The following is a 23,407-nucleotide window of genomic DNA, read 5'->3' as shown; positions in this document are numbered from 1 at the left end:
AGTCAAGTCTCACCACATCTTCTATTTCCAGACATCGCAATGGGCCTCCATACTCACCGCACTGGGCTGCTGAGTGGGCTGGCTGTGCTCTCTCTGCTTCTAATCATTCTCCCTTCAGTGATTTTGTTCCTTTTGCACAAAAGAGGACAAGGTAAGGTTTTCTCGGAAGTTAAAATGTGGAAATGCACCTGCCTTCTTCCTTCTTCCTGGGACTGAAGTCATTTATCCAAGGTGGGATGTCCTTTGTTCCAGGGAATTAGCCTTCCTAAAATCCGCAGCCCCTCACCTTACTATCTCCCAGAAAGATGGTCCCGAGGACTATATAACATTACCCTGAATGGTCTTCAAAATATGTTACTGGGATCACCAAGGTGTGGTGGGCCCAGAACTTGGGTTTGAGTTTAGCACTGCCATTAACAAGCAGTGCTTCATGGGAGACATGTCTTTACCTCTCTGACTCTGTGTTCTCACATATGAAATGAGGTTTGGACTAGGTCTCCAAGGTCACTTCCAATTCCATCAAAACTGTGACCTTTGAAATGTCATTGAGGGACATGTACTAATTTTATATTTCATGGTTGTCACTAGATCCGTTTGGGTCCCTCTGGATCATTCTGTAATTGTAACCATTCTCAATTCAGAAAACCTGATCTGGGGCCCTAGGGGATCGTTATACCCTCCTATTCCTCCTAACTCCGTGTCCACCCAAAATCTTGCTTTCCCACCGATCGTAATAACAAGCCTGTATGTAGCGAGGCTCTACATCTGATTCCATGTTCCTGACTCTCCTTTGTGTCTGATTCCTCAGGTTCCTACTTGAAGGTCTTCAGTAAGAACCCTGGTAAGTTCTCAGCCACGAGTTTCCCTGTATGATGGAAGAGATGCATTCACAGCACAGTGATTAAGCCTAAGCTTGTACTTTGCAGGCAGTCTGGGATGAAGGTGCCAGCTTGACCATTTATCAACTACCAGTTATTTTATCACTGTCTCAGTTTTCTCAGTTGTAAAATATGCATAAAAATAGGATTGCTGCATATACTTATTAAACGGATTTAATGAATTACACATATAAAATACTTGGCCCAGTGTCTGGTACCTCGTAAGTACTCAGTCAGTGTTAGATACTATACTTACAATTGACCAACCTGGGCTTGGCACAGAAGGAGGCATTCTGGGGGCAGAGAGTTTGTGACATGAACTGTAACTCAAATGGCCTCATGATGGGGAGAAATCACACAACCTGCTATAATATCACTCAGCTCAGGCTTGTTGTCTGCAGATATGTTGGTGCCCTGGAATATGAAGGCCCCAAATTCTGGCTATCTCTTTCAACTTGACCCTCAAATGTTCCATGTTGGAGCAAAGAAAAGCAGTACACTGGGAGGAATTCCCACGAATTCTTAAAAGTAGGGACTTATCTCTCTTGTCTGCTGCTCCGTGACCTCATACATGGCTTGGCATGTGGAGAGAGCTTAACAAATCTTTGACTCTGTGAATCAGTCAAGCAACGAATATTTGTGGAACATCTACTACAGGTCTAACATTGAGGTGGTAAAGGAAAGGTGTGCACCAGAAGAGGCCAACACAGTGTATAACTAGAGGGAATCGTTCTAGTCAAAAAATTAAGACCCTCACATGAAAAGAAAACTAACCATGCAAGGCAGTGGATGCTAAGTGCCAGAGACACTAAGACCCTGGGTGGAAAAGCTACCTTCAGTGCCCCCACAGGGATTGGGGAGAATCTCTTTACCCTAATGTGGGCTTTGGAGCAGAAAAGAATTCCCACTGAGCTCTGGGTGAAACCTGAGCCAGGTGTCTCCCATACCACATGCCATCCCTAGAAAAGGAAAAGACAGTCAAGGATCCAAGCATCCATCTCAAGAGGATGGGAGTCATTTAACTTCTTGGGGTTTTATTTCTTCATCTGAAAAAGAGAACATTAGAATAGATCACCTTGAAAACTTCATCCACATTTCACATACTGTGGTTCTATGTTTGTTTGTGACACAGATGCTGCCTCAAAGAAAACAATATACACATACGTCACAGTTCCAAGAGACACCCAGACAGCAGAGCTCAGGATCTATGATGAAATCCCCCAGTCCAAGGTGAGGTGGTGCTACTTGTGGGTCTCCACCACAGGCCCCCAGAACAGGGAGTCATGGGCAGCAGGCACAGCCAAGAGCCTGATGGGGTCCAACCAGGAAATACCAGGTCAGGGAAATGATGCCATGAGTCTTTCTATGAGGACAAGAATGTGGTCAAGTGTCACCCCATGACAGCCTCCCGGGGTTGAAGCCTCATGCTTCCACATGAGAGCCTCACTCCAGATTAGATGAGAGTCATGACTAAGAGCAAAGCACCTTCTATAGGGGACCCACAACAGGGGAGTCCCTGATGTGAGGTGAGAGCTGTTATGTGGCCACTGACAGGTGAACAAGTTGCTAAGCGGGGTTCAAGGACACAGAACTGAGAGAGGTCCCCTTGAACTTGACTTCTTGGTCTGGCTGTAGCAACAGCTTGCTTTCCTCAGGCTGCTTCACTCTGTTCCACAGCCTCCCCTCTCGCCTGCCTTTTACCTGCCTGTCTCTCCCTCACCTCCACCCTGAACCAGGCTTCTACATGGTATTGCCTTTCTCTGTGCCCCCACCAGCCTGCTCTCCTAAAGTCTCCAAGGAGTGAAAGGGAAACTGAGGTCTGCCCGGTCAATCCAGCCTTGTACTTGGACTGATAGGTCAGCTGGGTCCATAGAGCCCATGGAAAGCTAAAATTCTGACTAAGCAAGACTCAGTCTGACCCCTCCTCTTGGCTCCTGAAGATTTTGCCCAATGGCTGCCAACTGTCCCATGCTCACCCCCACCTGAACCTGATCCTCTCCAAAGCTGGATGGAACCAAAGTTGAAGCTGGAGAGGAGGCCACCTAGTGAAAGTGCAACCAGGGAGGGCTGATGGGCAGAAGCAGAAGTAAGAAGGGGGACTCATAAGATTTTGCCTGGGCTCCCTCACTGAGGGAAGATGGGTGTTTTACACGTGCTCCCCACCAAGGAGAAGCCAGTGAACGCGATTTATTCCATAGTGCAGTACTCTGATAAGGTAAAGACTTTCTGATTTTTAACCCTGTTGTCCTGTCTATTCCAACCTTTCTGCTGTATCTTGTCCATCCAACCAGGAGTCAGCTGGTTCCCTTGGGACTCTATGCTTCTCAGGATTAATTGCTGAGGGCCTTGGTCTCATTCCACACATGCACACAGCCTTACTCCCCAGGTCCATGACCATCCACAAGCTGGCCTCCTTGATGCTGATCCCACACTTTGTATGCAGGAGCCCCTAGGCCTCTGAACTACAGTGTGGAAATTCCAGCCTCTATAACATCCAAGGCCATTGCTAGCTCACAGTGTGGAAATTAGAAAGCAGGTGTCCCCCACCTTCCCCCTACCCTGGGCAGACACAGGTCCACACCAAGTGCACAGTAGAACACAGGGGCACGTAGAACACAGGCTGAACCCCAGTTCCCATTTGCTCCCTCAGCAGACCCTCACAGTGTGCAACATGCCCAACCATTTGTAGAGCTCTAGTGACACTCACATTCCCTGTGCCTCAGTGTCCTTCTCTCAATTATGCAAAGAGAGAAGGTAAGTCCTGATCTTTGACAGAACTTTCAGTTTGGGGAATCTGGTGAGGAGTTGATACTGTCTGAGGGTCCTGATTTCTGCTACAGTAAGGACAGCTCTGGGGTATCTGGGTGAATCAAATATTTTGGAAGTGTTTCTGTTTAATAGCTGAGCTAACAGGTAGGAAGCTAATCATGAAAAATAAATTTGAACCCGGAAGTCTCGGAGGAAAGGGATAATAATGATAACAAATGAAGAGTGAGAAGAAATATCGGGATACCAAAACGGAATGCAAATGAATCCATGAATAAGAATTAAGAGCTGATTCTATGAGGCATCTATGAGTTGGCCAAGTAGGAAGGTTGTAAGGGAACTCAATGCACAGGTCATTTTGAATGTAAAGATAAGCCAAGTGTCCTGGAGAACAAGATAAAAGGACCTTGACTTCCTCAGTGATCAGGAGATGAAAGGAGGGAGAAGGAAAAGAAGGAGGTGAGTGAGGAAAGAGGAGAAGGAGGGAAAAGGAAGGAGAAGCAGGAAGTGGGAAGCAAGGTGTCCACATGTTTGAACCAGGATTGGAAGGAGAGTGGGAGGAAACAGAGAAGAAAATACCACTGGAAAAGACTAGACTTGAGGGATTAATCAGGGACTCTTGGATTGAGACATCTCAAAGTAAACCCTCTAGACAAGTTGGATGACAATTATTAATTTGGATAATGTGTAATTTAAAACCTAGGACTCTGCAAACCAGTGGGAGGGTTGTCTGCAGTATTCTAAGTAACTAGAGCATATGACACCAGTGGAGGTGACTCACCACTAAATATAGGCCAAGGTGCAGTTACCGGGCTACAGAAGGAATGAAGGCTGAACTAGGAACATGGAACATGTGTAGCTTGAGCCTGGATGCTGCCTCAAGCCTATAATAAAAATCAGTGCAGATATCCACATTCTCTACTGCTGCTTTTTCTAAGCTAAGAAGTTGATTACCCAAGGGCTTCCAAATTGGGTGGCTGGAACAGAGGTGAGGGACTCAGCAAAGGGCAAGGCCCTACTACCCCAGTTTACCCCAGAACCAGGGAAATCTAAGGCATCGGTCTGTGACATTTGCATTACTCTAGAGGGCTCCTCGTGGGACTGGAATTCCCTACCAGCACCTTTCAGTCAACATGTCCTCCTCCCTTTTGTGCAGATGGGGAAAACCAACACGCAGGACAACAAACCTCCTGGGACTTCAAGCTATGAAATTGTAATCTAGGCTCCCAGATGGAATTCTCCCCATGGAAACTGAGCTACAACCATACCTACTGGCAGATGCTCCAGACCTAGACTTGCTCTGCCCAGAACTTACCTGGAGATTGCAAATCACCAGATCCCAACACGTAAGCAAAGAAGCAAACACTTTGTTGCTGGGCATAGCTCATGCCTAGATAAGCAAATGGATACGTGCCCTTTCTGAAATTGCTCCCTTCCTGATGAATGACAAGGAATGTCCTTTGGCACAGTGCTTCCCACCCTTCTTCACATCGCAGCACATGGAGAAAATATTTTTGTGGCCCAATGGGGTAAACAGTCAAGATTGCTCATGGCTGGAGGCTGTGTATGACCAGAGGTGATGACTTTTCCCAGCAACCCCATATGTGAAGGATCCACATTTTGCACACCTGTAATCTGCCATGACACACCACTTAGGAGCCTCTTCTCACACTCAATATATGGGAGGAGCCCTGGTCCATGGCTTCCCCAATTCCACACAGTACCTTGGGCAGATGAGCCCCCCACTTGAGTACATGGCTTGGCATGTACTGCATTTCAGTCTCTGTTTGTCCCTTTGCCTGGGAAACTTTGTTCAGGGTACACCTGGCTGGACCAGCCCAACCCTATATAACTGTGTGGCATGGGAAGCCATCAGAGTTGTAGCTCTCAGCTGTGCAGACACAGTCTCCCAATAGAGTGTTGGAAAATGCTCTTTCTGTAGGAACTAGACTGCTAGGGCATTTTTCTTCAGGCTCCACTTCAGAAACCTCATAATATATTTTTTCTGGCCAAGTTTTCCTTCTATATCACTCTGTGATTGTTAATTTTATGTGTCAACTTGATTGGACCATGGGATGCCCAGATATCTGGTTAAACATTATTCAGGCTGTAAGTGTGAGGGAAGAGGTAAACATTTGAATTGGTAGACTGAGTAAAGCAGATTAATATTCCCCTCCAGTGTAGGTGGGCATCACCAAATCCACTGAAAACCTGAATAGAACAAAAAGGCAGAGTAAGGGAAAATCCATTCTCTCTCTCTGCCTGTCTGAAATGGGACATCAGTCTTCTCCTGCCTTAGGACTTGCACATGGACTGGAATGCCCACGATCAGCTCTCCTGGTTCTCAGGCCTTTGGACTCAGACCGGAACTATACCATCACCTCTCCAGCTTGCTGACTACAGATCTTGGAATTTTTCAATCTCCATAACCACATGAGTCAATTCCTTTATAGCTATTTCCTGTTAGATCTGTTTCTCTGCAGAACCAGGCTAATAGACACTCCAAACAGCCTCATCAAGAAGAAGAAGCCAGGGCTTCCTGGTGGCGCAGTGGTTGAGAGTCCACCTGCCGATGCAGAGGACACGGGTTCGTGCCCCAGTCCGGGAAGATTCCACATGCCGCGGAGCGGCTAGGCCCATGAGCCATGGCTGCTGAGCCTGCGCGTCTGCAGCCTGTGCTCTGCAACGGGAGAAGCCACAACAGTGAGAGGCCCGCGTACGGCAAAAAAAAAAAAAGAAGTAGAAGCCATATCCAGTAACCTCATTCTCTAAAAGGAATTGCTAAGCTATATTTCTGGCACTTTAGGGGAACCCAACCATCAAAACAATAGACCTTGAAGGAAACAGTCATTCTCTAGAGGGAACTTCATAGATGACAGTATAGATGATGAAATTGGATTCACCTCAGTTCCTAAGGCTCATCCCAGAAAGTCGTGGAGTTCAAGCTGATGTTAATGACCCTCCCTCTTTCCCTGACAACACTAAGGAGGAATCACCTATGGCTGAGCAGAACATTGAAGTAAGCATTTGAAAAATTGTTTCCCTTAAGTGTTAGCAAACATAACCAGCTAAATCCTAAAACCCCATGAAAAATTCCAGGCTGGATAGCAGAAATAAACTGCATTTAGGCAGAATGAAGTTGTTAGTCCCCATTAATGGGTCCATAGAACCACCTAGCCCTGACTCTCATTAGCACTGTGTTGGGGGTTGCAAGGCCTCCAAAGAGTAAGATGAGCATGATGTCTGCCCTGGTCTAACTACAGTACAAATACTACAGTTAAATTCTGAACTACATGCTACAGAGAGTGGCATGAGCTAGCACAGTCAGAAAAAATCTTATGGAGGAAGTGCTGCTGAAGCTGGACCTCAAAGGATGGATGGAATTTGGCAGAGAATGAAGAAGACAGAAGGCATCCAAGTGAGGAAGGCATGAAAGAAAGAAAAGGACTGGATCTGTGTCATGTATTTGGGATACCTCCCTGATATACCATGCATGTTCACAGTCTCTTGCCTGTGTGTGGCGCAGTGCTCAGCTGGAATGTATGCCCCCATCCCCTGTCCATTTACACATCCTTCAAGACCCAGCTCAAATGTCACCTCATCTATGAAGCTTTCCCGGGTATCACTAGTCAAATTAACTATGGTTCTTTTTGCACTCCTTCCCCCACCCCTTTGGTCTTTCTGTCATTAAAACTCATTTCATTCTACCTTACAGTATAGATTATTATTTGTTTCCCTCTATGTTGCCCATTACTTAAAGGCAAGGCCCGTGACTTCATGATCATGAAGAGGTAATAGCTTTATTCATCTCTGCAACTACCGCCAGCCAGCATGGTGTCTTGTACCTTGCTTGTGAGCTATAAATGCTGTTGAATAGAATTGAAAGTGACCAGCCAGCTTGCAAAGAAGATACATATTGGAAATACTGATGGATAGGAGCCAATAAGCACAGTGGAATCGAATCATGGCAAGCATTACATATCAAGAGGCAGACATCAGAGGCTATTCCTAGTATAAGGACACTTTGGAGGGAGAAGATTTTCAGAGTTAGACAGACCAGCTAAGACATCAAGTGATGCAATGAACCAGGTGTGAAGAGGTGAAAGGCAGTCACCCTAGGGAAGGGTATGAAGGAGGAAATAAAAAAATGTGGTCCTAAAGGATGAAGAAGTTCCAAAGTCACACTAACAGGCTGTTTTTTCTAAAATAAAAGTACTCTTTTATGTGAGTTGAGGGATTGCTCCTGAATATCTTCATTCTGTAACTGTTGTCCCTGCCTTTCTCTGGTGTGCTCACTCAGTCACATTCTTAGTATACTAACACCCCAGTGGAAAGGTGGGGTGGGAGAGAAAGGAAAGAAAGAAAGAAAGAAAGAAAAAGAAAGAAAAAGAAAGAAAGAAAGAAAGAAAGAAAGAAAGAAAGAAAGAAAGAAAGAAAGAAAGAAAGAAAGAAAGAAAGAAAGAAAGAAAGAAAGAAAGAAAGAAAGAAAGAAAGAAAGAAAGAAAGAAAGAAAGAAAGAAAGAAAAGAAGGAAGGAAGGAAGGAAGAGAGAGAGAAAGGAAGGAAGGAGAAAGAAAGGGAGAGAGAGAAAGAAAGGGGAAAGAAAGAAAGGAAGGAAGGAAGGAAGGAAGAGGGAGAAAGGAAAGAAGAAAGGAAAGAACCAGAGATAAGTGTTCCTTAGGTCTTCCAGGAGAACTAACCTGGGATGGAACCAGTGCACAGAAATTCTTCAAGTGGGCTTTGGGACTCAGGACCACCGTGTTTGATTCTTTCCTGTGAGTCTTCTGATTTATGAAGACGTAAGCTACTTACCCCATTCCCAAGGGCTCAGTTCTCAGATAATCCTTCTGTAAAATGACTGTGATCTTATTTTCCCCTTCACATATTTCCATACAACCTAAATTATGAACAACAGGTCTATAAAATCAAAGTATTCTTTCAGTGGAGAGGATCTTGTATCAGACAAAGATGTGCTAGTTTAAAAATGTGCATTGAAATTGAAATCTCAGGGGCAGGGCCCTCTAGTGGAAAACAGAGGTAAGACAGGACACTCCCTTGCAAGTCAGCGTGGGCTTTACCAGGGAACTGAGTCAATGCCTCTCAGAAAAAGAAAGTGAAGCTGATTTAAAATGAGAGTTTTTTAAAGCTATAGAACATTATGAACTGCACAGCCCACAAGAGAAGAGCTGGACTGGGCCACCTGTGGAAAGTGGTGCATAGGAAGGAGCCTGGCTGGTCCAGGCTATGTAAACAGAGAGCACTTCTCATGGTTACTCCTGGAGAAAAGAAATGACCGGGCTATATTTTCTTCAAGATCCATTACTTTCCTTCTATTTGAATTTTCTCTGAATTTCACTTGATTTGTAAAATTTTCTCGCATGTAATTAGTGACAATACCTATTGGCTGTAAAATGAAGCTTAAGGACACAATAGGAAAAAGTGTAATGAGTGGTCACAAATGTGGGCTCTGATGCTAGAGTACCTGGGTCTGAATCCTGGTTTCTTAGATATGTGACCTTGGGCAAGTTATTTTAACCTCTCTGTGCCTCAGTTTGCCCATTTGTAAAATAGGGATAATACTGGCTCCTACCTTGTAGGGTTGGTGTGGGGATTAAATGAGGTGTTCCGTGCCTGCACACAGTAAAACCCTGGATCATTATATTAGCTGTTCTTATAGGCCTGAAACCATCATAAGATGCTAAACCAAAATTATGAAATAAGGTTCTTGCAACACAAATGTATCTGATATTGTGCTAGATTAACATGGTATATCAAACTTTTAACTCTCAATCCTCAACTCAATACCTGCTCCTATTATTTCACTTATTACACTACATCTTAATTACCTGATAGCATACCTGTCTCCTCAACTAGTGAGAGCACAGGGGCTATGTCTGAATAATAGTGATGGAAATAAAGAGCTATTTGAGGGCAGGGAGCCTGTATTAGTTAATTGAGGGCTTACTTTGTACACCAACTGCTACACTAGATGCTGTAAAATAGAAATTAACTCTTCTAGTTTACATTAAGGCTGAGGGAGTAAATACCTTAGCAAAGCCAGTAAGCTTAGGAAGACAGGATTTGAACTCAGGACTTCTTGTCATCAAGGGCTAAGTACTTGCAGTCTACCATGCTGCTTCCCTTTACCTGCTGTGGATTCCCAACACCTGGCACTTTGCTTCAAGTCTAGCACACACCTGGCACCTTGCTTGACACATAATAGGTGGCCCACAAATATCTGTTGAATGAATATGTACATATAATAATATTTTAAAGACAATAACTGCAACTCCAAGTCAACATGTTCATATATTAATTCCATTGTTCTCTGGATAACCACCCAGCTTTCCTTTTGGAAACAGCCATTAAAGAAGCTTGGATAGAAGCCCTCTCTGCATTTTGGACAGCAAACAAGGAATCCAGGTCTTAAGCATTTCTGATGAGTTGTTACAAAATGAGAAAAACACAGTGTAAATTTCCGCTATTTACACCACAAGAAAAACAGGAACAGAAGAGGTAAGAACTGGGGAGTTGTGCTATACTAGTTCATGGTTGAGAAACAGCTACGCACCTTGAGATTTTAATGATCCTCCATCCAAGTGTGAGGAGCCCTTGATGGTTTTTCATATAAAAGTGTTAATACATTTTGACAAAGGCCCATTAGTAAAAGTCCGGAAGTTCTGATTTGAGGAAGCAAAGTAATGACTAGTACATTCTTTAGAGGCTTGTAGACTTTGAGAAATTTATTTAGAGGATGCATAAGAGAACTATCCTCTCTTCGGATGATAATTATTATCATCACTCTTGCTGGCTGATTGCCCAGGCAGTTCTGAATAGCCCTACACAAGCCTCTGGGTTTAGCTGCATCAACTCTGGGACCTGAAAGTGGCCATATCTTTGCAAGTGGGAAATAGAGATTTTTTTCTTATGAGGTTTTATCATAGGCAGATAATTACATAAATTATCTGTCAGGGAATTTTTTAAAATACATATAATCTCAAACACTAATTTATAATCTATATTTCCAACTGTTTATGGGTCATTTCTGCATGGATGTCAGAAGTCATCTTAAATTCAGTGTGCCCAAAATTGAACTCACAAGTCTTTCCTTGACCTCCCCAACTTGCTTTCTGTCTGTTTCCACTGTGCTAGTTAATGGCCCACCAAATCATAATAGCTGACACTTACTGAGTGCTTACTATGTACAATTCCCATCCTGATGTTTTATATGTATTCACTCATTTAAAGCCCATAAGAAACATTAAAACTTATCTACCCCCAAAATAGTTGCAATCATCCTCCATTTTACAAGTTAAGAAACTGAGTCACAGAAAGGCTAAGTAACTCAGACAAACAAATATTAAAACCAGGAATCAATTCCTAGTCTTCCAACTCCAGGGGCTGTGTCCTGAACTGCTATTCTTCACTGCTTCACCAGTCAGCTGCCACCCAAAGCAAAAAAATCTTTTATCCTCGAGTCTTCTTTCTTTCTTCCCATCACCTCACCTCCCCACTACATCTAATCAGCTATTAGGTCCTGTCAATTCCAACTCCTCATCTGTCATACAGAGTGAAGTAAGTCAGAAGGAGAAAAACAAATACCATATGTTAACACATATATATGGAATCTAAGAAAAAAGAATGTCATGAAGAGCCTAGGGGTAGGATGGGAATAAAGACACAGACCTACTAGAGAATGGACTTGAGGACATGGGGAGGGGGAAGGGTAAGCTGTGACGAAGTGAGAGAGTGGCATGGACATATATACACTACCAAAGGTAAAATAGATATCTAGTGGGAAGAAGCCGCATAGCACAGGGAGATCAGCTAGGTGGTTTGTGACCACCTAGACGGTGGGATAGGTAGGGTGGGAGGGAGGGAGACGCAAGAGGGAAGAGATATGGGAACATATGTATATGTATAACTGATTCACTTTGTTGTAAAGCAGAAACTAACACACCATTGTAAAGCAATTATACTCCAATAAAGATGTTAAATAAATAAATTAATTAATTAAAAAAAAAATTCCAACTCCTCTATTTGGCCCCTCTCAACCATGTCTCCTCAATCTGTCTAATTCTCAAACACACCCTCCCTCTCTATCCCAGTCTCTCAGTTCATTCCTTTATCCTTTATAACCTGGGCTGCTATCACACAAAGAGCAATCTTTCTAAAACATGGAAGTTATCACTTCATTTTCCTGTGGGACCAGACTCCTTAGCAATCTAACCTATCAGATTTTCCAGGCCCCTCACCTGCCTCTTCCCTAGGATCCAGCCACATAGAATATCGTGGGTCCATAAACTCACCAAATCCTTTCCCACTCCCATGCCTTTGCCCATGCTGCGTCCCCCACCTGAAATGCCTTTCTCTCCATTCCATCTCTGGCTCTTTCATATTTCAAGGATCAGACCAACTATCCCCTCTTTGTGTAGCCTTCCAAAACCTCCCACTCAAAGCTAAATATATAGCTCCTTATTTACACTCCTGCAGCATTTAGTATATAAGTGCATAATAGTAGCATTTATCATATTCTTTTATAATTATATAGCTGTGGCATTTTTTTAACTGTCTCCCCAACTGGTCAATAAGTTGTTTTGGCTCAGAAGACTTTCTCCTCTTCTTTGTGTCCACAGTACCTAATAAACTTTGGATCCTCAAAAACTTGGATTAATTAATACAAGCATGAAGATTATGCTTACTAGTAGCAAATGCTGCTAAACCTATTTCAGAAGCCAGGTGCCATGTTTGTAACAGGGTATTTTATCCTTTCTACATGTTACCTTTTATTTCATGTATTTGTAAATTTCTATTAATAAAGTATTGTCTGCACCTTGTAAGTGCCTAAGAAATGAGACTACAAGCTCCATTTCAGCAAGTAAACACACGAATATTTGATGATACATCTATTCTGTTTGTGTCTTACTTGGCTTTTTCAGGAAAAGAAGAGATAAAATAAGTAGCTGAAACATCAAAAACTATCAACAATATGATAAAGGCTCTGTGCAGCTGAGAACTCAGACCCTGAATAGACACAAAGTTACCATGGATTGAGGTAGTCAGACAGAGAATGGGGAAAAGGAAGTCTGCTGTGAGAGAGATGACCAGGATCCTGAGAGAAGGTGGAAAACCTAGAGATAAGGAGGACCAGGACCAGAAACAAGAAACCAGAGCACAGCAGATACGTATGTCTAGAGGTAGAGCAGGGAGTTCTGCCTTGATCATCCTAGAAACAGAGAAACTGGGCACTTAAATCATATGTTTTGGGGTCCCTCTCCCTCTAGTATAAGAGTTTTGTCTTATTCACCTTTTCAGTAAGAGCGCTCATCACAGAAGCCAATGCCTTAGGAGAGCTTAATAAATATTTGTTGATTCACCTTGTTATAAAGCAGAAGCTAGCACACCATTGTAGAGCAATTATACTCCAATAAAGAATAAAGATGTTAATAAATAAATAAATAAATAATTTGTTGAACTGAACTCGGATTGGGACCCAGACATCAAGAGTAGAATAGAAGTCCTGGAAACCACTTTGAGTCTGTTTCTAGGGAATTTGAGAGTAAGATTGTATAGGTCACCCACAGTGCCACTTGGAGAAAAGGGATAAAAGGACTAGGTTTTTCAATGACGAGACTAGGGTGTGGTTCCCTCAGAACTATGGGTGCAGGGCCTCAGGATGTTTTGTAAAACTTTGAAGAAATGACTTGCTAAGAGGTGGTATGTGAGACAGCAAACAGTATCTTCTAGATCTGAAACCACTTCCTTTACTCTCTACTTATCAAAGAAGCTTCAGATCCTCTGCTCTGAGCAACTCTTTGCAAACACGCTTGGGCTCCCAGCTCCCACAGTTACATCTCTTCATCCGTTTTTTGTTGGGCTGAAATGGAACCACTACCCAGAACAATTTCAGTGCCACCTGTGTAGCAACTTTATAAACAGATACAGATAATCTTGAGAAGATTTTTTTAAATTTTTGGTGGTGTTTTTCTAGTGCCCTCTGAGGTTCTGGCACATTTCATTTAATTTAATCTACACGTTAGCCTTAGGACTCTCCCTCTGTCTGAAATGCTTTACCACCCACTCCGTACCTTCACTACCTCTAATACACACTTCACTTAGTTAATGCCCAGTTATCCCTCAGGGCTCAGCTCAAATGTCCCTTCCTGAGGGAAGTCTTCCTGTTCTTCAATCCATGTCTGATGCCCATTTTTACTCTCATTATACTAGATCTCTTTCCACCACAGCAGTTTTCAAATTTTGTCTTTAAATATTTCTCCTTGTGATTATCTGATCAATGTCTCTGTTTCCCCACTAGACTGTGAGCTCCATCAGGGCACAGATCACACCTGATTTTGCTCATCATTTGTAACCACAATGTCTGATCCTGTGCAAGTTACAGAGGAAGTCCTCAATGTATAATATTTTGATTAACTAGTGAAGATGCAAAAGTTTGTACAGCTTTTAACTGTCTTACCTTACCTGGAATGAGTAATTCTTTGGCACATGTCTCAATGACAAAGCTATTTATTCCAAAGTATATTCCCTTAATAAGTTTCCAACCTTCAGATGGAAATGCAATAGAAAAATACTGGCTTTACTTCCTGTGTATAAAACATAATTAGGAATTAGAAAACACAGAAAAGAGTTAACATTAACAATGTGGGCCTAAGACTGCTATCCTTTGAAAGGTGTGCTTACAAGGTTGGCCCTTGGCTGGTGTCTCGGAACTTGGATTTGGGGAGAGTTCTACCATTCCCTGATAAAAGGGAGTCACTGAACTGCTTTTACAAACAATTTGCTTTGTGCTAAACATCTGCTTTCCTTCTGGGATTCTGAAATTTTATACATGCTAGGTAGATAGCGCCTGCATGACTACTGATAAAAACCCTGGAATCCTAGGCTCAGACAAACTTCTCTAGTAGAAAATATTTCACACATGTTGTCATCACATGTCACTAGAGGAATTAAGCATATCCTATGTGACTCCACTGGCAGAAGCCTCTTGGAAGCTTGTACCTTGGTTTCTCCTGGACACCACTCTATATACCATCTCTTTTTACTGATTTTGCTTTTTATCTATTCACTGTAATAACTCACAGCCATGCATATAACTATATGCTGAATCCTATAAGTCCTCGTAGTGAACCATTGAACGTGGAAGTGGTCTTGAAAATCCCTGACATACCTCTTTGAATGTTTTTATAATCCATCCAACTTTTCTTCTTCCATCCAGCAGTAGCTACAGCAGTCAAGGCACTATCTTCTCTTACCTGGACAACAGCACTTTACCTCCTGAAGTCATACTTGCCGTGGTCCAATTCATTCTCTACACCACAGCCAGAGTGATCTTTTCAAAACACAAACAATGCCATCTTGTGGCAGGAAGAACAAATGGATTGCTCTGGTATATAGCTTTACACTTATAATAGTTCATAAGTTGAAAGGTTATAACTGGAAGAACTTCTTTAACCAGAGATAAAATGGAAAATATACTCAGTTATCTAATTCCCCAAGAGGCACCAAGCCTAGATGGTCTTATGAGCTAACTCCACCACCTTCAATGAAAGGATAATTTCTATGTAATTTTAACTGTTCCAAAGTGTAAAAACTAGTGGAAATTTTCAAAATTCATTGAGCACTATTAATATAGCACTGATTCCAAACTAGATGAGGACGATTCCCAAAAAAGAAAAATATAGACCAGGGATCAGCAAACTACTTCCTGTGGACAAATCCAGTCTGCCAAGTGTTTTTATATAGCTTGTGGGTTAAGAATAGTTTTTACAATTTTTAAAAGTTGGAAAAACTCAAAAGAAGAATAATATTTGGTGACATGCAAAAATTATATGAAATTCAAATTTCAGTGTTAATAAATAAATTTTTTCTGGAACCCCCCCAATACTCATTCATTTACATATTGACTGGGGCTGCTTTCATGCTACAACAGCGAAGTTGAATAGTTGCAGTGGAGACTGTACAGCCCCCAAAGTCTAAAAGTATTCACTATCTTGACCTTTATGGAAAAAATTTGTCAATTCCTGATATTGATCAGTCTCACTTATTAATATAATTGTTAAAAATGTTAATTCAAATTTTAGTAAATTGAACCAAGCAAGGAATGAAAAGGAAAAAAGTGCAATCAAGTAGGGGCTCTCTCCAGAATGCAGAAATTAGTTATCTTTAAGAAATCTTTAAAAAAAATTTTTTATTGAAGTATGGTGGATTTACAATGGTGTGCCAATCTCTGCTGTACAGCAAAGTGACTCAGTTATACTCATATAGACATTTTTTTATATTCTTTTCCATTATGGTTTATCATAAGATATTGAACATAGTTCCCTGTGCTATATATTAGAACCTTGTTGTTTATCCATCCTAAATGTAACGGTTTTCATCTACCAACCCCAAACTCCCAGTCCATCTCTCTCCCTCCCCACTCCCCCTTGGCAACCACAAGTCTGTTCTCTATGGCTATGAGTCTGTTTCTGTTTTGTAGATAGGTTCATTTGTGCCATATTTTAGATTCCACATATGAGTGATATCATATGGTGTTTGTCTTTCTCTTTCTGACTTACTTCACTTAGTATAATAAGCTCTAGATGCATCCATGTTCCTGTAAATGGCATTATTTTGTTCTTTTTTATGGCTGAGTAGTATTCCATTGTATATATGTACCACATCTTCTTTATCCATTCATCTGTTGATGGACATTTGGGTTGTCTCCATGTTTTGGCTATTGTGAATAGTGCTGCTATGAACATAGGGGTGCATGTATCTTTTTGAATTATAGCTTTATCCAGGTATATGCCCAGGAGTGGGATTGCTAGATCATATGATAATTCTATTTTTAGTTTTCTGAGGAACCTCCATAATGTTTTCCATAGTGGCTGTACCAACTTACATTCCCACCAACAGTGTAGGTGGGTTCCCTTTTCTCCACACTTTCTCTAGCATTTGTTATTTGATAGTCATTCTGACTGGTGTGAGGTGGTACCTCATTGTAGTTTTGATTTGCATTTCTTTAATATTTACTGATGTTGAGCATCTTTTCATGTGCCTACTGACCATCTGCGTGTCTTCTTTGGAGAAATGTCTATTAAGGTCTTCTGTCCATTTTTTGATTGGACTGTTTGTTTTTTTGTTGTTGAGTTGTATGAGCTGTTTGTGTATTTTGGAGATTATGCCCTTGTCTATCGCATCATTTGCAAATATTTTCTCCCATCCATTCCATAGGTTGTCTTTTGTTTTTTGTTTGGTTTTTTGTTTGTTTTTATGGTCTGCTGTGCAAAAGCTTGTAAGTTTGGTTAGGTCCCATTTGTTTATTTTTGCTTTTATTTCTATTGCCTTGGGAGACTGGCCTAAGAAAACATTGGTACAGTTTACATCAGAGAATGTTTTGTCTATGCTTTTTTCTAGGAGTTTTATGGTGTTATGTCTTATGTTTAAGTCTTTAAGCCATTTGAGTTTATTTTTGTGCATGGTGTGAGGGTGTGTTCTAACTTCATTGATTTACATGAAACTGTCCAACTTTCCCAGCACCACTTGCTGAAGAGACTGTCTTTTCCCCATTTTATATTCTTGCCTCCTTTGTTGAAGATTAATTGACTGTAGGTGTGTGGGTTTATTTCTGGGCTCTCTGTTCTGTTCCATTGATCCATATGCCTGTTTTTGTACCAATACTACACTGTTTTGATTACTGTAGCTTTGCAGTATTGTCTGAAGTCTGGGAGAGTTATGCCTCTTGCTTTGTTTTTTTCCCCTCAGGATTGCTCTGGTAATTCTGGGTCTTTTATGGTTCCATATAAATTTTTGGATTATCTGTTCTAGTTCTGTGAAAAAATGTCATAGGTAATTTGATAGGAATCACGTTAAATCTGTAGATTGCTTTGGGTAGTATTGCCATTTTAACAATATTAATTCTTCCAATCCAAGAGCATGGGATATCTTTCCATTTCTTTGAATCCTATTTTACTTCCTTAATTAATGTTTTATAGTACTTAGCATATAAATATTTCATCTCCTTGGTCAGGTTTACTCCAGGTATTTTTCTTTCTTTGGTGCAATTTAAAAAAGTGTCTTTTTTTTGAATTCCCTTTCTAATATTTCATTGTTAGTGTAAAGGAATGCAACTGATTTCTGAATGTTAATCTTCTATCATCCTACTTTGCTGAATTCATTTATTAGATCTAGTAGTTTTTGCGTGGAATCCCTAGGTTTTCTATATATAGTATCATGTCATTTGCATACAGTGACAATTTTACCTCTTCCCTTCCAATTTGGATAACTTTTCTTTTTCTTGTCTGATTGCTGTGGCTGGGATTTCCAATACTATGTTGAATAGAAGTGGTGAGAGTGGGCATCCTTGTCTTGTTCCAGATTTTAGAGGAAGGCTTTCAACTTCTCACCATTGACTATTATATTGGCTGTGGGTTTGTCATAAATGACTTTTATTATCTTGAGATATGTTCCCTCTATTCCCACTTTGGTAAGAGTTTTTTTTTTTTTCATGAATTCATGTTGAATTTTGTCAAATGGTTTCTCTGCATCTATTGAGATGATCATGTGGTTTTTGACTTTTCTGACTTTTCTCTTGTTAATGTGGTGTATTACATTGATTGATTGATTTGCATATGTTGAACCATCCTTGTGAACCTGGGATGAATCCCACTTGGTCGTGGTGTATGATGATTTTTATGTGTTGCTGGATTCTGTTTGCTAATATTTTGTTGAGAATTTTTGCACTATATTCATCAAAGATATTGACCTGTAATTTTCTTTTGTGGTGGTGTCTTTGTCTGGTTTTGGTATCAGGGTGATGGTGGCTTCATAGGATGTCTTTGGGAGTGTTCCTTCCTCTTCAATCTTTTGGAAGAATTTGAGAAGAATCAGTATAATTTCTTCTTTGTATGTTTGGTAGAATTCACCTGTGAAGCCATCTGGTCCTGGACTTTTGTTTGTAGAAAGTTTTTTAATTACAAATTCTATTTCACTTCTAGTAATAGGTCTGTTCAAATTATCTATTTCTGCTTGATTGAATTTTGCTGGGCTGTATGTTTCTAGGAAGCTGTCCATTTCTTCTAGGTTGTCAAATTTGTTGGCATATAATTGTTCATAGTATTCTCTTATTTTTTTTTTAATTTCTGTGCTATCAGTTGAGATTTCTCCTTTTTCATTTCTTATTTTGTTTATTTGGGTTCTCTCTCTTTTCTTCTTTGTGAATCTGGCCAGTGATTTGTTAATTTTGTTTATGCTTTCAAAGAACAAGCTCTTGGTTTTGTTGCTTTTTTCTATTGTATTTTTAAAATCTCTATTTATTTATTTTCTCCCTGATCTTTATTATTTCCTTCCTTCTGCTAACTTTAGGTTTTGTTCTTCTTTTTCTAATTCTTTTAGGTGGTAGGTTAAGTTGTTTATTTGAGATTTTTCTTTCTTTGGATGAAAGTCTGTATGCTATGAACTTCCCTCTGAGAAATGTTTTTGCTGCATCCCATAGATTTTGTAAGTTGTGTTTTCATTGTCATTTGTCTCAAGGCATTTTTTAATTTCCTTTGTGACTTCTTCATTGACCCATTGGTTTTTTAGTGTCATGTTATTTAGTCTCCATATAATCTTTTTTTTTTTTCTCATTTCTTTTCCTGTGGTTGATTTCTAGTTTCATGCCATTGTGGTCAGAGAAGATGCTTGAAATAATTTCTATACTCTTAAATTTCTTGAAGTTAGTTTTGTGCCCTAGGATATGGTCAATTCTAGAGAATGTTCTATGTGCACTTGAAAAGAATGTATATTCTGTGGGTTTTTTTGATGTAGTGCCCTGAAAATATCAATTAAGTCTAACTGTTCTATTGTATCATTTAGGACCTCTGTTGCCTCATTGGTTCTCTGTCTGGAAGGTCTGTCCATTGATGTGAGTTGGATGTTAACCTCTCCTAGTATTATTGTATTCATATCAATTTCTCCGTTTATGTCTGTTAGTATTTGTTTTATGTATTTGGGTCTTCCTATATTAGGTGCATATATGTTGATGAGTGTAAAAGTCTCATCTTGTATTGATTCTTTTATCATTATATACTGTACTTCTTTATCTTTTTTTATAGCCTTTGCTTTAAAGACTATTTTGTCTGATATGAGTATTGCAACTCCCACTTCCTTGTCATGTCCATTTGCATGAAATAACTTTTTTTTTTTTTTTTGGCTGCATTAGGTCTTCATTGCTGCATGTGGGCTTTCTCTAGTTGTAGCAAACGGGGGCTACTCTTTGTTGTGGTGTGCAGGCTTCTCATTGTGGTGGCTTCTCTTGTTGTGGAGCACAGGGTCTAGGAAAGTGGGCTTCATTAGTTGCAGCATGTGGGCTCAGTAGTCGTGGCACATGGGCCCTAGAGCACAGGATCAGTAGTTGTGGTGCACAGGCTTAGTTAATCCGTGGCATGTGGGATCTTCCCAGAGCAGGAATCAAACCCATGTCCCCTTCATTGGTAAGCAGATTCTTAACTACTGCACCACCAGGGAAGTCCCTGAATGAAATCTTTTTCCATCCCCTCACTTTCAATCTATTTGTGCCTTTTTCCCTAAAGTGGGTCTCTTGTAGGCAGCATATTGTAAGCTCTTGTCTTTCAAATCCAATCTGCCACTCTATGTCTTTTGATTGGAACATTCTGTCCATCAACATTTAAGGTAATTATTGATATATGTGTATTAATTGCCATTTCAAACCTTGCTTTCCAGTTGATTCTTTATTTCTTCTGTGTTCCTTTCTTTTTTCTTTTTGTGGTTTGATTATTTCTTTTTATTTTATACTTGTGTTCTCTTCTGTTAGGTTTTTGTGACTCTATTGTAAGTTTTTTATTTGTGGTTGCCCTGTTTTTCCAATATGTTAACCCATTCCTATATCTGCTTGCTTTGGACTGATAGTGATATAGACTCAAACACGTTCTAAAAAAAGGAAAAAGAAGGCTTCCCTGGTGGCACAGTGGTTAAGAATCTGCCTGCCAATGCAAGGAACATGGGTTCAAGCCCTGGTCTGGGAAGATCCCACATGTCACAGAACAACTAAGCCTGTGTGCCACAACTACTGAACCTGTGCTCTAGAGCCCACAAGCCACAACTACTGAGCCTGCATGCCTAAAGCCCATGCTCCGCAACAAGAGAAGCCACCACAATGAGAAGCTCATGCACTGCCGTGAAGAGTAGCCCCTGCTCGCTGCAACTAGAGAAAGCCTCTGTGCAGCAACGAAGACCCAACACAACCAAAAAAAGTAAAAACACATAAAATAAATAAATTTTAAAAAATAAAGAAAAAGAATATGGATTTTCTTACTCTCCTTCCCCACACTTTATGATTTTGATGTCCCTTTTTACATCTTCATGTTTATCCTTTTGCTGTTCCTTGTGTTTATCATTGCTTTCACAAACAGTTTTTTTTTTCTTTTTGATCTGTATACTGGGTAATTTAAGTGATTTACTTTCCAGCTGGATTTACTCCTTCCTATTTCTTCTTGCTTCTCTTCTATTTAGAGATGGCCTTTCAATATATCTTTTAGGATAGGTTTAGTATTGCTGTATTCTTTTAGTTTTTGCTTGTCTGAGAAATTCTTTATTTCTCCACCTATTCTAAATGGCAATCTTGCTGGGTAGAGTATTCTAGGTGGAAGATTTTTCTCTTTTAAGACTTTGAATATATTTTGCAAAAGAAATCATTTATTGCAAGGTTTTGTTTAAACAAATTAAAGGGGAGAAAAGAAATAATCATCTGGAGAGATTCCAAAACATGTATTTTATTAAATTCAACCCTGAATGGCCAAAACAATCCTGAAAAGGAACAAAGTTAGAGGATTCACACTTTCTGATTTCAAAACTTACTTCAAAGCTACAGTAATCAAAAGAGTGTGGCAGGGGCATAAGACAGACACAGGGTGCTGTAGAATAAAACAGAATAGACCAGATATAAACCCTCAAATATATGTCCAAATGATTTTTGACAAGGACGCCAAGAACATTCAATAGGGAAAGGACAGCCTTTTCAACAAATGGTACTGGGAAAATAAGACATCCTAATGCAAAAGAATGAAGGTGAATCTTGCCTTAAATAATATAGAAAAATCAACTCAAATGTATCAAAGTGATAAATATAAAAACTAAGACTATAAAACTCTTAGAAGAAACACAGGGGAAAATCTTCATTACATTGCATTTGGCACAATTTCTTGAATATGACACCAAAAGCATAGGCAACAAAAGAAAAAACAAATAAACCAGCCTTCATTAAAACAAAAAACTTTTGTGCATCAAATGATACTATCAGGGACTTCCCTGGTGGCACAGTGGTTAAGAATCTGCCTGCGACATATGGTCACCTTATCTTTGATAAATGAGGCAAGAATATACAATGGAGAAAAGACAGCCTCTTCAATAAGTGGTGTTGGGAGAACCAGACAGTTACATGTAAAAGAATGAAATTAGAACACTCCCTAACACCATACACAAAAATAAACTCAAAATGTATTAAAGATCTAAATGTAAGATCAGACACTGCCAAACTCTTAGAGGAAAACATAGGCAGAACACTCTGACATAAATCACAGCAAGATCCTTTTTGACCCACCTCCTAGAGAAATGGAAATAAAAACAAAAATAAACAAATGGGACCTAATGAAACTTAAAAGCTTTTGCACAGCAAAGGAAACCATAAACAAGATGAAAAGACAACGTTCAGAACTGGAGAAAATATATGCAAATGAAGCAACTGACAAAAGATTAATCTCCAAAATATACAAGCAGCTCATGCAGCTCAATATCAAAAAAACAAACAACCCAATCCAAAAATGGGCAGAAGACTTAAATAGACATTTCTCCAAAGAAGGTATACAGATTGCCAACAAACACATGAAAGGATGCTCAACATCATTAATCATTAGAGAAATGCAAATCAAAGCTATAATGTGGTATCACCTCACACCAGTCAGGATGGCCATCATCAAAAAATCTATGAACATTAAATGCTGGAGAGGGTGTGGAGAAAAGGGAACCCTCCTGGGCTCTTGGTGGGAATGTATATTGATACAGCCACTATGGAGAACAGTATAGAATTTCCTTAAAAAACTAAAAATAGAATTACCATATGACCCAGCAATCCTAATACTGGGCATATACCCAGAGAAAACCATAATTCAAAAAGACACATGCACCCCAATGTTCATTGCAGCTCTATTTACAATAGCCAGGTCATGGAAGCAACCTAAATGTCCATTGATGGATGAATGGATAATGAAGATGTGATACATATATACAATGGAATATTAATCAGCCATAAAAAGGAACAAAATTTGGTCATTTGTAGAGACGTGGATGGATCTAGAGACTGTCATACAGAGTGAAGTAAGTCAGAAAGAGAAGAACAAATATCGTATATAAATGCATATATATGGAACCAAGAAAAATGGTACAGATGAACCGGTTTGCAGGGCAGAAATGGAGGCACAGTTGTAGAGAACAAACTTATGGACACCAAGGGGAGAAAGTGGTAGGGGGTTGGTGGTGGGGGGGTGATGAATTGGGAGATTGAGATTGACATATATACACTAATATGTGTAAAATGGATAACTAATAAGAACCTGCTGTATAAAAAAATAAAATAAAATTCAAAAAAAAACCCAGTTAATTTTAGGTTACATAACCACAATATGTAATTTAGGTTGTTTTACTACCATATAAAAGAAAGAAAAAAGGATATAGATAGTGAAAATTCCAATTCACATCACACACAAGATT

General features: G+C 40.1%; 1 protein-coding gene across 4 annotated transcripts in view; it reads left to right on the top strand.

Annotated features, from left to right (window-relative positions):
• Nucleotides 1-10,213, top strand: part of CD84 (CD84 molecule) — a 39,340-nt gene extending 29,127 nt beyond the window's left edge. The window contains exons 4-8 of one of the 4 annotated variants that reach the window (XR_010941170.1): nt 32-151; nt 809-841; nt 2,011-2,108; nt 4,801-4,990; nt 5,944-10,213. Coding sequence is in view for 3 of the 4 variants with exons in the window: in XM_067728352.1 (XP_067584453.1) it covers nt 32-151; nt 809-841; nt 2,011-2,108; nt 3,016-3,093; nt 4,801-4,866 (395 nt within the window). In the remaining variant the exon portion in view is untranslated. Of the gene's footprint in view, nt 1-31; nt 152-808; nt 842-2,010; nt 2,109-3,015; nt 3,094-4,800 lie in introns of all 4 variants that reach the window. The other 3 variants (XM_067728352.1, XM_067728350.1, XM_067728351.1) reach the window with 3 other exon arrangements.
• The last annotated feature ends 13,194 nt before the right edge of the window (nt 10,214-23,407 follow it).

The sequence above is a fragment of the Pseudorca crassidens genome, chromosome 2 (genome assembly GCF_039906515.1).
Source record: "Pseudorca crassidens isolate mPseCra1 chromosome 2, mPseCra1.hap1, whole genome shotgun sequence".
NCBI lineage: Eukaryota > Metazoa > Chordata > Mammalia > Artiodactyla > Delphinidae > Pseudorca > Pseudorca crassidens.
This window is presented reverse-complemented; position numbering and strand designations above follow the sequence as displayed.